Source organism: Silurus meridionalis, chromosome 15 (genome assembly GCF_014805685.1).
Source record: "Silurus meridionalis isolate SWU-2019-XX chromosome 15, ASM1480568v1, whole genome shotgun sequence".
Classification (NCBI taxonomy): Eukaryota; Metazoa; Chordata; class Actinopteri; order Siluriformes; family Siluridae; genus Silurus; species Silurus meridionalis.
The window spans coordinates 10,507,501-10,524,117 of NC_060898.1; the positions used below are offsets into that span (position 1 = coordinate 10,507,501).

A 16,617-nucleotide genomic window follows, 5' to 3' on the forward strand; every position below is an offset into this window, starting at 1 on the left:
GACAATGAATGAATTGTTCTACCTTTACAAAATGAGAAGCTATGCAATAGTTATTACTGTTGCATCATTCCACTGTCAAGTGCATTAAATATCAAAGACAAATATGAATAAAAAAGCCCCATGAAATAGGCTTGGCCAGGATCTCTGGCATAGTGACACATCATTCTTAGAAACTGTCGTAATGTTGACTGACTCACAGTACCAAATTTATATGGTATAATCAAAGAAGAGAACATTTTTTATTCTATAGACATCAAGGTTTTGTCTTTAGCTAAACATGATTCATGTGAAAGTAAATTGTTTGTTTTTAGGGGGATTGTTTTATTTACATTTACATGTCACATGTAAATATACACATTCTCAACACAGAAAGAAAACATTATTCTGACAGAAAACAGAAGTGTTTTCCGTGTGTGTGTGTGTGTGTGTGTGTGTGTGTGTGTGTGTGTGTGTGTGTGTGTGTGTGAAAGAGAGAGAGAGAGAGAAAAAAGAGAGAGAGAGAGAGAGAGAAAGAGAGAGAGAGAGAGAGAGAGAGAGAGAGAGAGAGAGAGAGAGAGACTGGGGAAGTCCATGTTAGAGATACTAGAGTATACCAGCCCCTTGGAGTCTCTGTGCTAAATCTTTTTTTTCCAAGAGGCAGAACTCTTCTCAGAGATCAGCTGCAATTAAAATGAGAGGCTCCTTGTTGGGCTACAAGAGGACTTTGGTTAAGCTGCTAATGCCACCGACAATGACAACCCAAAGCCATTATGAATGCCTTGCCACTGTCTCAGGCTACTCAAGTGCTGCATACTTTTAAATGGAATTAATCTTTGAGAGCTCCTATCAGCAGTCAATCATGTAGAGCAGGGCATTGTGGGTGGAGCAGACAGTGCAAAAGGAGAGGCTGGAGGAGTTTGATAAAAGGCAGAAAGGAGTGTGTGTGTGTGTGTGTGTGTGTGTGTGTGTGTGTGTGTGTGTGTGTGTGTGTGTGTGTGTGTGTGTGTGTGTGTGTATGTGTGTGTGTGCGCGCATGTATGTGTGTGTGTATGTGTGGACTATGAACATATGGGACTAGAGACTTAGAGCTATAATCAGTTGTGTTATTTTCATGTGATAGAAATTACAGGAAATAAAATATAAACATAAATGAATATTTAGCAAAATGTATGAAACAGTCCATAGCTGTAATGTTCTCGTTAAATGTAATTTTTATAAATAAACACAATGCTTTGTGATTGTTGAGAGGAATTTAATTCCTTTTCTATATTAGCAGCTCGGACAGTAGTACTGGCTGTGGAGAAAACCACGGGGTTATATTAGTTATTTCTATAGAAACAACTAACAGAAAGATTCTCACGCAGGCAGATCAAAATATGTATAATTGATACAGCAATGGTTTCTTAGACTACATGTTTATTTTGAATTTCTGTAATGTCAGAGGTAAAGACAGATTTCACTTTGACCACATGAGAAAGACTTTAGAATAGAAGACTTTGAGCTTTGTGTTTTCTTGGTAATACGACAAGCCACTTTTTTTTTTTTTTACTTCAAGAGAAAAGAAAAAAAGGCTGTTCAGTATTTTTCATGTAAAAAATTTTTTCAGAGACAACACTTAACAAACAGAAATGTTTTTGTTAAACATTCCAATTGAGTTATAAAAACGTTAAAAAGCACTTGCATTAAATAAAGAGTATATGTATCTTATTGTCAGAATTGTGAATAAATATAGACAATGCAAACATTCTTAATTGTTATCAATAATTACATATAGCTTTTAAAAAATCAAATCAAACATTGAAAGAAAAAAGACTTTAGCTAATTGAAGTCCTTAACTACAAATGGTTGTTAAATACAGTATAGTAATCTATACCCATTACTATAAAATAAATTAAAAAAATAAATCACAAGTTTTATCTAGATGTGAGGCCTCTATTATTTCACTCCTTTTTTCCTCATATTTATTCTTTAACAACATCCTGTTTCAGGTGGTGGTGTCGACCACGGTGAGTGTAGAAGGACATGTTCTCGCTGTATCCGACAACATGTTTGTGCACAATAACTCTAAACATGGAAGAAGAGCACGGAGACTGGACCCTACAGAGGGAACACCCTCATATCTGGAACACGGTAAGCTCCCACAAGTTAAGAGCACAGAATAACTTACAGTTTATTATTGTACACCTCAACATTTTACTATTAGTGAAATATTATGTCTACTTAGCTCATTTATTTTTTATGCATTCATTACTCATATACATGATGTTAGATTTTTTTTGTTTTTAAGTCTTTAACACTCTCAAATAAAGCCTTTTTCCATCTGGCTATAAAATTTTAACATTTGAGTGCATTTAAGCCTAGCCAAAGAGAGGTAATCAAAAAATATTATTATTCAGTTTAAGCTTTAAGTCATGCTGTAAGACCTATCAGATATTCCAGTTAAGCACATTAACTAGTACAAAAAAGGGGAACGAATATCAAAACTGAGTCCATCAAGGCTGTGTGTGGGAGGGATGCAAAGAAATGTTATATGGAGCGAGACAGTGAGAAAGAGAGAGTAAAACAAAGTGCATAAAACAGAAATAGCGCAAGTGAGACTAAGAGAGTCAAAGAAAGACGGGGAGAGAGAAAAAGCAGTGGTGGCTTGTCGCTAAGTGCACACACACTATTATCTCATTATCAAATATGCAGTGAGCTCTTGCCACCGACACGACACACATCTCCAAATGATCCTACACACACTCTGGACACTCTGATAACTCACTATTAATTTAAGTACATTAGGGATGTGTGTGTGTTTGTGTGTTAGCTTGGAGAGATTTGAAATAGGAATAGTTTCACACCAAACCCACACTTCTTTGAGCTTTGACCTTCTAAGTCATGTATTCAATGGAGCAAAGAAAGTAAGGATGAACCACAATTAATTAAAACACAATCCTGTGTCCTCCCCCAATTCTTAGACTTTATTCTGTTGGCTTTCAGCTCTTTTGTCTTGATCGTTTTTTTGTTAACCTATCCTTAAAAGACTTACGTAAAAACTATGCAGTCATTTTTGCATTGGCGTGATACTTTAATTAACATTTACAGCTAATTAAGACTGTTATAAATATTGTGCACATTCGTATGTCAAACTTTGTATTATCTGCCTGTTAAATGCATACAGACAATCCATGTCTATTTTTGATTTTTTTTTTTTTTTAACTCAAGTCACCAACCCGCCATTTGTTCTTTGCACGGTCCAAAAACATTCACCTTGAAAACCTGCTGATGAAACGTGTCATCGATTCCAAATCTTACCGCCACCTCCATCATGTTAGACCATGACTAACTAAGGACACACTTCAATAACTGATGAAAAAAACATCTAAAAAATGCTCTTTCTGTCATGTAAAATAAAAAACTATCTTTTTAATATTCTTAGAAAAATAGCAGAAAAATGGAAGCAATCATTTATCGTTTTGCTTCTGATTATTTTCAATGCGTGTGCAGGAAGGGAAAAAAGCTCCCTGAGGAATAGGGTGAAAGCTTTTAGAATTCTCTCACTATTTTTCACTGTTACGCAAATCGTTTGGCTCGTCAAGGATTTGGATATTTTTGTGACCTGATGATGTGATACAGAGCATGTGATGCAGCATGCTTGATGTGCCACATTTCCAGACATTAATTAATAGTGTAAAAAGCAGCAGTAATGTGCCCAAGTATGAGATTCAAACCTGTAACAATTGCAATTTTATATTAAATTACATCCTTGATTTGACAGCATGGTTTTATAAGCAGATCAGAAACCAGTTCTATAGTGTGTCTGTTAACCGTGGCAGCTGGATTAGAGTCAGAAGGAGATGATCCCAAGTGATTGAGTTTGAGAATTTTATTTTGCATAATAATGAATTGTGATAATGACTGAGTCTGGACATCAGTGTTACCAAAGCTACAGGGTCATCGTTCAACAACTATTACTTGACTTGCACGCACGCACACACACACACACACACACACACACACACACACACACACACACACACACACACACAGTGGGTAGAAAGTTTTACTGTACCATAAATAGCATTTTACAGTACTATAAATAGATATGTACAAATGCTCCAGGGAACAGAGAGAAGATATGATTCATTAACTAATACATACTGTAGTATTCAGGTATTCAATCATTTTATTGAGCTTCAATGTCATTCCTTTGATTTATGCATGTTTGTGACATTTATGGTAAAATAAACCGTTAGACAGCATCACTGAAAGTAATACATCAGCTCACTCAAAGAGATACAACATAAAACATTTACTTAAGTTTAAGGTCAGAATTCTGTGTACCTGAGACACACATCTTAGCACATGTTACACCTCTGCAAATTTCCCAGTAGTGTATTCATAGTTATATCTGATTTATGAATACCAAACTCCTAACTGTGTGTGTGTGTGTGTGTGTGTGTGTGTGTGTCTGTGAGTCTGTGAGTTTGTATGTGTGTTTGTGGTGGGTTTGTATGTGTGTCTGTCACTGGGAGCAGCATGGCGAGCAGATGGTGTAGAGAGAGCCACAGAAAGTTTAATCCTATCAGATGGATTCATGCTTCTCCATCTGCTTAATCCAGCAAAAAGCTTCTGCCAAACAGTCCACTTAGGCCAACATTACCACCACACAACTGCACTTTGCTTCCACACCTCTCTAAATTGCATTATGCTGCAGAAAATCTGTTCTTATTTTCAACGCTTGTGTCTGCATGTTCGTAGATCCGAGTGTCGAAAAGGTGAACAAAGCAGATCAGCATGTGCTTACAAGATGAGAAGGTGTGCTTAATGGTCCTTCCAGTGTTCAAGAGGGTTGTTGTTGCTAAGATTAGATATGAGAAAAAAGGAGTAAAAAATAACCACCTTTAATTTTAATAATAATTCTTCTTAAAAACAAAGCTATAGATATATTTACTGAAAAAAGGCAATTAAAGCAAAAACTGACTTTCTAGTTAACTATGCACTTTATTTGGTTCCATGACTAATGCATTACTCAAACCTTTTTTCAGTTACTCATACAATTAAATTTGGCTACATAATTGTTGTCATTCTTTATTTACATGCTCTTCTGATACCTCCACAGCACTTCAGTGACGGAGGAATCAGGACTCTAAAACTGATGCCATTTATGAAATATGTAATACTTGCAAAATATGTGATGTCATGTTGCTCCCCTACTGTGATATGAATCACATGACCTGCACTCATTTTAGAAGCCTTGCCTATAGTAACTACAGTATATAACAGAATGCTGTGAAATATCCAAACAAGAGGTCCTTTGAAAGCAGGGCGAGCAAACCTCTGGAAACAAAACTCAGCACTCTGCACTTTTTCGCAAGGTGTGGGAGTTCAATTAAAGCTGAATTCTCAACTTCAGCTTTAAATGAAAATTGCTTTTAAGTATTTCAGTTGTTTCTTGTAACTGCCTTGGATATCTTAAAAGAATTTAGTTGTTTCTGTTTTCTAATTTATCAACAATCATTGTTAAATAAACAAATAAACAAATAAAATATAAAATGAACTAGCAAGTAGTGCACCTCCTATTCATATCTATATCTGTGTCTGTTTGGAGCACATTATCAATTTAACATTTTGTCATATTTGCTTACATCCCGAATTAAATAGGATGTTATTGTACTTATACAGTACATACAAAAAAAAAAAAGAGCACAGATTACTGCAAGATTTTTTTAAATGTCAGATTTAAAACATTGGATAAATGAAACTACTTTCCATTTTTTTTAGTATTACCAAAAGTATTTTAAGTATTATTTCAGATGTTGAGATTTATCCGTTAGTTTTATGTTTACAGTTTGATTGCATACTGCATTGTTTAGAACATTCTGACTGAAGGTATCTGACTCCTGAAAGGGGCCTTAGTATGGAGCCAGAACTATATTTTCTTTTCACAGCCAAACCATTGTTTGTTGTTCTAAAAAACTCTTTAAACCCTGCCTGTTACATCTTTCTGTTTGCAATGTTAAAAAACTTTCCATCGCATAAGAGACCCCAGCTATCATGCTCTCTTTTTGTGTATTATTATAGTGCATAACACAGTTCTAAAACTAAGCAGAGGTGAACATTGGCAGGCTAAGCAGCTAAATTGCTTTCTTTACCCCCTGCCAGTACTAATGAGAGAACAGCTCTAATAAGTGAACTGACCTCTCTCCGCACTGTTCCCTGTTCCTCATGCTGTCACTGATCCACATGCACCACAGAGAGCAGAACACAGGAAATCTGCTAAACAATCTACATGTACTGTGACAAAAATATTTGCTGTGTGCAGTATGAGGTCAAAGAACTAGTGCTTAGTGAGAAGCATGCACTTGTATGCACTTGTAGGAGGCAGAACACAAGTGTGTAATTGCAGCATGTTTATTTTTCAGCATTTTATAAAGTGAGACCCATTAAACTGGATGTCAGGGTTATATCAGGCAAATCCATGTTCTGAAATAGGCTGGGGTCAGAACAAGAAACATGAAACATAGAAATCAGTACTGGTAACTAGGTAACAAGGCTTAGCAATCAATGAGGCTGCAACAACAACTAACAAGACTCAAAGGACATAAATAGAAAGAGGTGCCAGATGCGATTGAGAACAAGGAGCACTGATAATAAAGGAGCAGACCCAAAGCATCCCAGGAGTCCAAGACAGAAAAGCCAAAACATAGACACAAGACGATGTTTACCATCTGACCCATGATGTTTAGTAGGATACCATGAAACAGACAGTACATGCCAATATGCACACAATTGTATTTATTTTGTGTTGTATAAACTGACTGAAAACAGGTTAAACTGTAAATAAAAGCTGCAAATAAAATGTACAAAATATTTCATTAAAATATTCTATTTCTACATTTAAATTTAAATAGGTTTAGTTTGATGTCACTTATGAAATTCATGGTAAGATCACTGCTTTCACTGCTATTGTAATCAAGAAGAAACCCCAGACACAAAACTCATTGGAATATTTACCAGAAATTAGGCCTGGTTTTAATTCCTGAAAGGCACTGCAAGGGCCCTGAAAACCACTGCTGATCTTTCTAGGCCATGTGGTGTGGGAATCCTAGTTAAATCCAGCTGTATGTGTTTTCCTAGTGACGTCTGTGGGTTTTGTTTCCTGTCCTGGCTTCAAAATGAGAGCTGTAGAGGTGTCATACTACCTACCAAAATGCCCCCCACCCCCCACCCCAAACCACATAAGAACCTCATCTCTAACCCTGAGGCCTCTTGGGAAAGAAGGATTGAAAGTGTCCAACCCTAAACATTTTTAGTGTTATTGATAAACCTTAAAGATTAAAATATTTCTGTTATTTTTTTTATTCTTATCTGTATTGACTAATATAAAGAGACATTATTTAAAGAGATTAATTCATACCGTTCCTTCTCTCTTTTTTTCTCTCGCAACATTTCTGTTGGTACTTACTGGAAAGCAGCAGCACCTTGTATCAAAGCCATTAGTCCTAGTGAAGGCTGGACTACTGGAGGCGCTACAGTCATAATCATTGGGGACAATTTCTTCGATGGATTGCAGGTTATTTTTGGCACCATGCTGGTTTGGAGTGAGGTGAGTAAAACTGTTTTAACCTCAGTGAGAGTCATTAGATACTTTAACTTTGTTTAAAATGACAAATCTGCATGGAAGTAAACCATCTACAATGGTTAAATATTCATAACTGTCTATTCAGCTAGGAATTACAGACAAATGTGGTGTTCTACACACATGGAATGATGCAGCAACTGCATTTGCCAAACTAGTGAATCGTTGAGCAATCAACACTTTTTTAACAATAACCGTATTTGCCAGGGTAAACAACATGAGGGGACTGTAAATGAGGTAGCGCAAAGTGCTCATTTTCACCCGTTGTTCCTGAACTGCTAATAGGCACAAAAGTTATAATAATACACAAAAAAGTTAACATAAAAGAAAACAGCATGTGCAAGTAGTACAGCTCAAAGAAGGTCAATAAAAATACACCAACAGCAAGAAGACACAACAAAGCAATATAACATTTAAACAGGTAAATAATGTTTATGAAACAATAATATAAAAAACGACAACAAAATAAGACACAAAATTATTTATAAATCAGATGACAGATGTGACTATAAAAAATCCATCATTTCATCTGACTTAGGTGTAAAGAAATAGGTGTTAATCTGTTTTATGTGTAAAGGTACTGAATTCCATGCCTATAATAGCCTCCTAAATATTTTTAATTACTCAAGGCATTTCTTCTGAAGGGTATCTCTCTGTGATGTTTGTATTATTGCTTGTATTATAACAAGGATTTTTTTCAAATTTTAAAAATAATGCTTATTTAAAATACAGCAGTTTAATTATCCTGTTTCTTATAAAAAGGATCGAATATAAATAAACACAATATGTAACATACGGTAGATAATATACAAATCATATAACATATGTAGCTTATGTAATAACAGATAACAAATGTAGCCAGTGTGTAGTCTATAGTGTTGTCTGGATCACAAAACTATTGTATATCTTTTTATTAAAATGTACACAAAAATGATGAATATGTGTCATTCAGGTAACAATGAATATAGCTGAAGTAGGCAGTGCTGAATTTCTGAATTCCTCTAGAATGCAAAATTGAATTGAAGGAATCTTAAAACTCCAATGAAATCCATACAAGGGTCTATTATATGATTTAGAATTACGTATTAGAGGAATGAGCACACATGCAAACAGCACAGGATGCCCGCGTAGTTCAGTGACAGAGTACATCTGGAAAACATTCACTGCTCTTTGGCTCCTCCCCCTTTAGCTGTTCCTGTAGAATTCATAACCTTATGACCTTTCTGCCCTAACCTCATAGCTCCTAAATGAGGCCCACCCAGAGCCCTCTCAGCTATGGATCTGATTACCCCTGATAGAGTGTGATGAGAGTGGGAATGTTAGTTCATGCCATATTTAACATATGTTAAAAAAAAGTCAATAGACTGTTTTAACATTTGGATGATGGACTGGCATTTTTATATGGAGCATTAGGTAGTTATGAACAAAAAAAAGTCCTGATTAGAGAATATGTATGTATGTATGTATGTATGTTTGTGGGTGTGTGTGTGTGTGTGTGTGTGTGTGTGTATAACTTAACAGTACACTAGCCTCTGTTTACAAAGTCTTTATACTGGGGTTTGTTTCAAAGGTCACAAAAAGAAACTCCCAGCTTAAGGTCAGGTTCAGGGACACACACACACACACACACACACACACACATCCATTGCATGCTTCTAATTTGGTGCGTCTTCAGACAATGAGAACAGACAATGAGAGTTGTGTCCTTTCACAACATAACAGCAGCCCCTAAAACTGTATGACATTCAACCTCACAATACACAGGCACATATATATTTTACTTTTTACTGGTTTTAAGAGTTTTTGACATTTTGCATGCATTTTTTTTATTGCATTTTTTTAATTGCATGTTTGTTTTACTGTTGCAGGAGCTAAAATACTGATACACAGGTTCAGCAGTTAAAAACGTCTTAGTCAGGGACACTAATCTCTCTCTCTCCCTCTCCCTCTCCCTCTCTCTCTCTCTCTCTCTCTCGCTCTCTCTCTCTCCCTCATCCTCTCTCATCATATCAGCTCATCACACCTCATGCAATCAGAGTTCAGACGCCTCCTCGGCACATTCCTGGTGTTGTGGAGGTTACGCTCTCCTACAAGTCAAAACAGTTCTGCAAAGGGACACCAGGCAGATTTATTTACACAGGTAAGCTGTCCAATCTCATGTCAAAGTTACATCAACTGACCACATATATACAGCAATTGATCAATCTGTAGTAAAGTGTTAGGTTAGAAGATGTTGGACTTCGGACCAAATGGTCATGAGTTCGAAACCTAGCACTATCAAGGTGCCACTCCTGAGCTCTGCCAAATGCTGTAAATGTAAGTCATTATAAAACAAAAATGACAGGCAACATTTTTAAGGGGAATTTCATGGAGAAATGTTCATGAGTATCTACACTTTAAGGAAAAATGGTTCATTGGAAAGTCATAACTAAAAAAGGGTGGGTTTCTTAAAATACTTCTACTTTCAAAGTGTCAAAGTGTGAATTTATTTTTTATAAGGTGTAGTCCATTGAGGGATTCTCCAGAGTGACACGATGGAGAAATATAGATTTATGAGATTTTTACATTGAATGCATACACATGTATTACTCTGCTGCAATCCAATTCGCTTAATTTTAAAGAAGTTGTTAATGTCTGTTTCAATATAGTCTTTGGATATATGGACTATTTAGTTGTTTGATGGTTATTATATGAGCTTAATTCCCTGTCCCTGAGCAGCCACACTTATCTCTGATCAGCCACATAATGGGGGCAGTATGTATTTATTAAATGTCTTTATAGTTTTCCATTGAACCATCTGTAATCACTTATTTGCATTACACTTATATTTGGATTTACATACAGAAAAGTAAAGTGTAGCGCCAGTATACCAAAACTGTAACAGAAAAAGAAGGATATTCTTTCCTTAATTACTCTAGATGAGGAGATAGTAACGAGCTCTGCTTGTAAACACTGTAACAGTTTAGTTAGACAAACAGTGGGCACCTTATTGGCCTACATCTTGAAGTCATTTGCAGAAAAAAAAAGGGCTGAAACGGTCTGTGTAGATTTCTGGATTGTACACAAACAACACACATGGGTGCACAAACACATAGAAAACAAGTGGCTTGCTCCTTTTAGACATGTGCACACACACACACACACACACACACACACACACACACACACACACACACACACACACTAAATAATAAGTGGGCCTGGTCCCAGAACAGTTTCAATAGTTTGGTCATGAATAGAGCTGCATCTTTCCATTTTGCATTTCTTTTCTCTCTTATTCCTCTCTGACTAAATCTGTACTAGTTAGCTTAATATTTCAAAACCTATATATACTAGTTATATAAGTACAAAGTGAGAGTGTAAGTGTGAGAGAGACCTCTCCCTAAGACAGCATCTAAAATCACCCATTAATGGCCACAAATGTTGAGATTAGACGTCAGAACCCTAAGAAATCATTAGCCAATTACTAGTGCAATTTTTTAGACAGTGTATTTATAGGTGTGAGTTTACCTGTGACATCTGGATGAGCATGGAACACATGAAAGTAGTTCTAAATCAGAGGATATATACTTTTTCTTAATACTATATATATATATATATATATATATATATATATATATATATATATATATATATATATATATATTGTATAACCTGTGCTGGGTGGTGACAGCAATGCAACAATAGTAGTTCAGCTTGGCTTGGCATTAGCTAGTACTCAGTGAACAGCTGGCAAAACTATTTAGCCTGTTACTGAACTGTGTGTGTGGTGGCTATTAGCAAAGCTTGCTAGCAGCTCTGTGGGTCTAATTAAATCAATACAGGCAGAGCCATCGTTGCCTCCTGCCAGACTCCAGCTAGGTGCTAATCTGTGGCTACCTGGAAACTGCCAGAAGTATGTCAGGTTTTGTAACTTCCAGAATCAGTCAACTAAGATGAACAATGAGAGTTAAACTATGGAAAATTGTTTTAGAAGACTTTGACTTCTTTTTAATTTTTTGCATTGTGGTCTATTCTGAAAATGCCTACTCACTTTTAAACATATAGCTGAGGCACAATAATGCAGTATCATTCCTACATGAAACTGCACTTTGACTTTTTTTCTTTGTTTGTTTCTTTGTTCCCACTCTGGCCCTGATTTAGTTGCAAAGGGCACACAGTACCTAATAAATCTTCTATAATTGACAGTGGAGGTGCCCTGTCACTTGTGAAAGTATGTGTCAGTGCTGGCGGTTTGTAAAGAGGAAGTGTGAAGAAGCAATCAATAAACCAATACCTAGCAAGACAAACCCTGTTTATGCTACACTTTTATCTAAAAAAATTGCTCTAAGCATTATGCATTGATGTAATCATCGTGCAGGCTGAATGACATTTAGCTTAGACTGCCATTAGAGTTCAACTGTCACACCTCATTTAAATCACAGTTGTCCGGTTCCAGAATTTCTACCCTGTTGAATCAACCAGATCCATCGTATCAGCTCATTTTTATGGCCTCTGTAGGCTGCCTTTGGTGTATTAAAAGAGGGAATGCACACATCTATGTAAGTATGTGGCTTAGATTGACACCACAGTTGTATGTAATCGTTAATTTTCCTTGGACTTATTCTGTATAAGCAGAAATGGCAAATGAGGAGGTACATGCAACCCCTTAAGTTCAGCAGGGTCGTATTTTTTCTTTAATTAGTTTCAGAAAAAACACAGACCACCCTCCCCTTCCCACCACACAAATCTCAAATGTCAAACCATACATCTTAAGGATAACAGATAGCAAGGGGGAGGGGGAGGTGAGATATAAGAATAAGTTTGAAAATAAGACAAGATTCTTTATTGATCCTAAACTGGGGTGGCTTGGGGAAAATAACTCATCTATAATAAGGAGGGAAGAATGAAGCAATAATTCAGAGGTATCGAACGCTGCCCTGCTGCAAGGATCGATCCCCCAGAGCCCTCACTTCCAGATCACACCTGGAGGAGGGTAAAACCAAGATGAGGAGATTGCTATACACTCCCATGTTCATTACTGCAACACTATGACAGGCTATGAGAAGCCAAAGATGTGGAGGAGGTAAAAACACTTTATTGGTACTTTATGATGTCATGGCAGATGGTCCTCTGGGCATGCAGAAAATATAATTTTTTAGTTAAACTAGCAGGACCTGCTTTTCCAAATAGGGCATTTAAATCGGGTCTGGAAATGTAATATAGTTCTTATGCCCCTTACTTTTTGTTACTGTAATGTATAAATATGCTAGCTGTTTATATTGTGATCTAAGATATACTCCTGAACAACGATAGCTGATAGCATGAGATAACCTATGACATATACTCACTTTATATGCCGATCAATCATGGACATCCTTTTTGATTCTTTCTGTTCCCTTCCTATTACACCAACTCTCCACAGCTCACCATCCTCCTCTCTGGATCTTTATTGTGAAATATGATGAGGCATGCATCTGTCCTCATGAAATTTCAATGAGCATTGATTTGTCTGATTGCAAGGGATCGCTCTCAATGTGGTCAGAGAGAGAGAGAGCGAGAGAGGGTAAGAGAGAGAGAGAGAGAGAGAGAGAGAGAGAGAGAGAGAGAGAGAGAGAGAGAGATTCATTGCTGAGGTAATTTCTATCATATCAATTTGACATTTTCCTTGACACCAGCCAATATTTTTGTTCTGGCAACTTTTGCAGTTTAATATCATTGAAACAGTCTATTAAGGCCCCCTGTGAAAGTCAAACAACCTAATAATGACCAAATCCACAGAAAATGTAGTGTGATAGCCTCAATTAACACATGACCTGAATCTTATGGATATAAGCTATCTTTTGGATTTTGACATTTGTTTTTAAGCAGAGAACATTTATCTTTTTACATTTATTGATTTAACAGATGCACTGATGATGAGCACTTTGCCAAACATGCCAGAGGTGCAGGGATACAAAGCATCATGCTAATCTGCAATAATTTATTAATAAAAACAAACAACCAAAAAAAAAAAAAACAAAAAAAAAAAAACAGCCAACAAATGCTAGCTTATAAAAATTATAGACTCACCCAACAGTGTTATAAGAGTCATTTGAAACTTAAAGCATAGAAATCATTAAATAATTTTTTTAAATATAAGTAATGCAAAAATAATATAATTAATGCAAGTGCAAAGTCATTTAATTGTTTTCCTATTTTGGTTTGAAGAATCTTGTCCCCCACTAAGGACTCAGAATGCGAAAGCAGAGAGAGTTTGCACTGCATTCATATTTATTTCAGAGGAATTATAGAGAGAAATTTAACCTGAGTTGTCGTGAAGGCGTATAGCTTTGAACCAGGGTGTGTCGTACAAAGTGGGTAGTGGAGCTCTTGTTCTTGCTGCAGTGGGTATGGGTGACATGTTGGAGCAGCAGGTAGCATTGCTGCATCACAGCTTCGTCACAGCTTCGGTTTAGTACTGAGCTTAGTTACAGTCTGTGTCGACACTGTCTGTGTTTTTTTCTGGGTTATCCAGTTTTTGTCCACTTCCAAAATGAACTGGTAGGTGGATTGCTTCTCTAAATTGGCACTAAGTGTATATTGAAAATGTGCCTATGTTCCATGATTGGTAATTATTTTACTGCCTTGAGCTGTTTGCATACATTAGCACACATGCACTTTATGCAGTCCTATTTAGTTCTGCTCTGTAATGTTTTCTGTAGCACATCAGTTCTCAAGCAACATTGTTTAATTTCATTGTGTAGTATACCAGCTCTATAAAGTTGAAACAAGAATAATAGACACCTCATTGCTGGTACTTCCAGAATAAGCCCTGGATCCATATCACTCTTTTTCATTTGCTAGCTAAACTCCTGTTTAGTTGCATTCCATTTTAGCTATAAGGCTAAATTTTCATTAATGATATGTCCATATTTCCCAATCAGAAGTAACAATTTAGGAACTTATAAATCTGATGTGTACATTGCATTAACAATGACTGCAATACGTTTGTATGGCAATGCAGTATAGGATGCATAACAATACAAGATGCTGTTACATTATATTAGCACTAATGCTTGCTCAGCTAACACATGTCGTGTTACATTTAGCATTGAGAAGTTAGCATGTAACATAACAGCTACATCTTGGCCCCAGTGCTATTTTGGAGCGGTTAACCGCTATGACTGCCCAGGGAGAACAATAAACCAGCATCCCCAAGCAAACTGAAGCCATGTGGGAGTACGAAGAAAACAATAAAACAGTTTGCAAAGGAAGAGCTATGCCAAGTTATAAATACTCATGGTGTGGTTAGCACTTATTTTATATGCAGAAATTATTCTACTGGCTTTAGTGAATGTTTGGGCCAACAAAAGTCCCACTTCCCCATTTTAGTTTGAGGGTTCATGGGCACATGGCATAGAGTTTTATACACTGACTTACCGAATCAGTCAGTGTATAAAACATTGCACATATCAGTTGATGTTAATCACATCAAGGTTTGTATATTTCCATTGTTTAGGGCATTAAGAATATATTGACTGATGACTGTACAGTAGGGTTACGTATTATGAAAAATCATATCAGTGGATTTACTTATGACTCACTTGTGTGTGTGTGTGTGTGTGTGTGTGTGTGTGTGTGTGTGTGTGTGTACATAAAAAATGAGAGTAAAGGTTCTTTCTTTTCTAAGAAAGGCTTGGGGCATTCTGTAAAACTTGGTGTGTTGTTTCAGTTCAGATGAGATGATGTTATTTTTGAACTTGTAAGGTGATCTAAGAATGTACCAGCATCTAGGTATTCATTTTTAGTATTCAGTGATTTTTCATGATCAGATGTGTAAAGATGTGTAGTGTATGATAGACTACTAGTTTAATTTATTTCCAGTTTGTTTTTCCATCTCCATTAGCAGGTGAGATATGTTTGTGTGCAGCTAAATAATGAATTAATAATTTGATAAATACTATAACTATACATACTAAAATGTCAGTGATTAACTACCCCTTTCAGTTAGAATAAAGAACTGACTGGGATAAAATAAAGTGTAAGTGGGATTTGTTCTTCAATAATGTGGTAAATAGACAAAAATCTCCTGTTGCAAAGAAAAGGTTCTTAAAAAAAAACAAAAAACAAAAAAAAAACCCTTAACAGCAAATGTAAATGTTAAGTCCAATAAAAGCTGCAAATTTACCTCAACATTTGATCAGCAGCAGAGATTCAGCAGGACCACTACTGTTGTTTGCATAACAGAAATAATAACCCATGTTTTGTGTGCAGTAATATTGCCAGACATATGTTGTTCCAGATGTGTAATTTGTAAAAAAAAAAATTGCTGATGACTTACAAATACATTCTTGCCATTCATTGTTGTTGTTCAACAGAAATGCTGAGCAACTTAACTACAGCTATAAACTCATATTAAACAGGTTCCAACTCGAGCTGAAGCTCTCTTACATTTACTACCTAATTAAACTGGCAGTTTTAATAATTTCCATCCATTTTGACACTGAAGGTTTCACTGTCTATGTGGTTGGACCCAAAACCATTGGGCCATCCCTTTATCACAATAAGATGGGTTAAAAATCCTCAGTTGTGGAAAGAAGTTTATGCAAACAGGTGGAGATGATCAACTGCTAAAAAGCCCGCTCCCACAATCACCCTTGGAAGTGCAAAAGTTTACTTATTTATTTATTTCACATACTCACACACTGAAAAGCATTTGTTCCCCTTTGATTTTCACATTTAATTTACTACTATTTTCTTTCTTCAGGTATGAAATATTACTCTATTTCTTTACCAGTTATTTACATGTTAGTGAACACCCTTTTTCATACTGTACCATTTTCTGCCACCCTTCAAGTAATTTGTTCACTTAACAAATGTTTTTTTCACTTTTTATTTTTTTAATACAGCAATACGATTCAGTGTGCTGAATTTTGTTTTAAACCATTCTGACTGTGTAAACATCATGTTCATTGAAAGGTGATTAATTTATTCTAACCCATAAATGCAAATAAATAAAATTTTTGGACTTATTCTGTTTCTATTCAAAAGCC

General features: G+C 36.0%; 1 protein-coding gene across 2 annotated transcripts in view; it reads left to right on the top strand.

Annotated features, from left to right (window-relative positions):
• Nucleotides 1-16,617, top strand: part of ebf1b (EBF transcription factor 1b) — a 96,457-nt gene that overhangs the window by 62,383 nt on the left and 17,457 nt on the right. For both annotated transcript variants that reach the window (XM_046867362.1, XM_046867361.1), the window contains exons 8-10: nucleotides 1,968-2,109; nucleotides 7,440-7,570; nucleotides 9,617-9,743. In XM_046867362.1, the coding sequence (XP_046723318.1) occupies nucleotides 1,968-2,109; nucleotides 7,440-7,570; nucleotides 9,617-9,743 (400 nt within the window). The remainder of the gene's footprint in view (nucleotides 1-1,967; nucleotides 2,110-7,439; nucleotides 7,571-9,616; nucleotides 9,744-16,617) is intronic.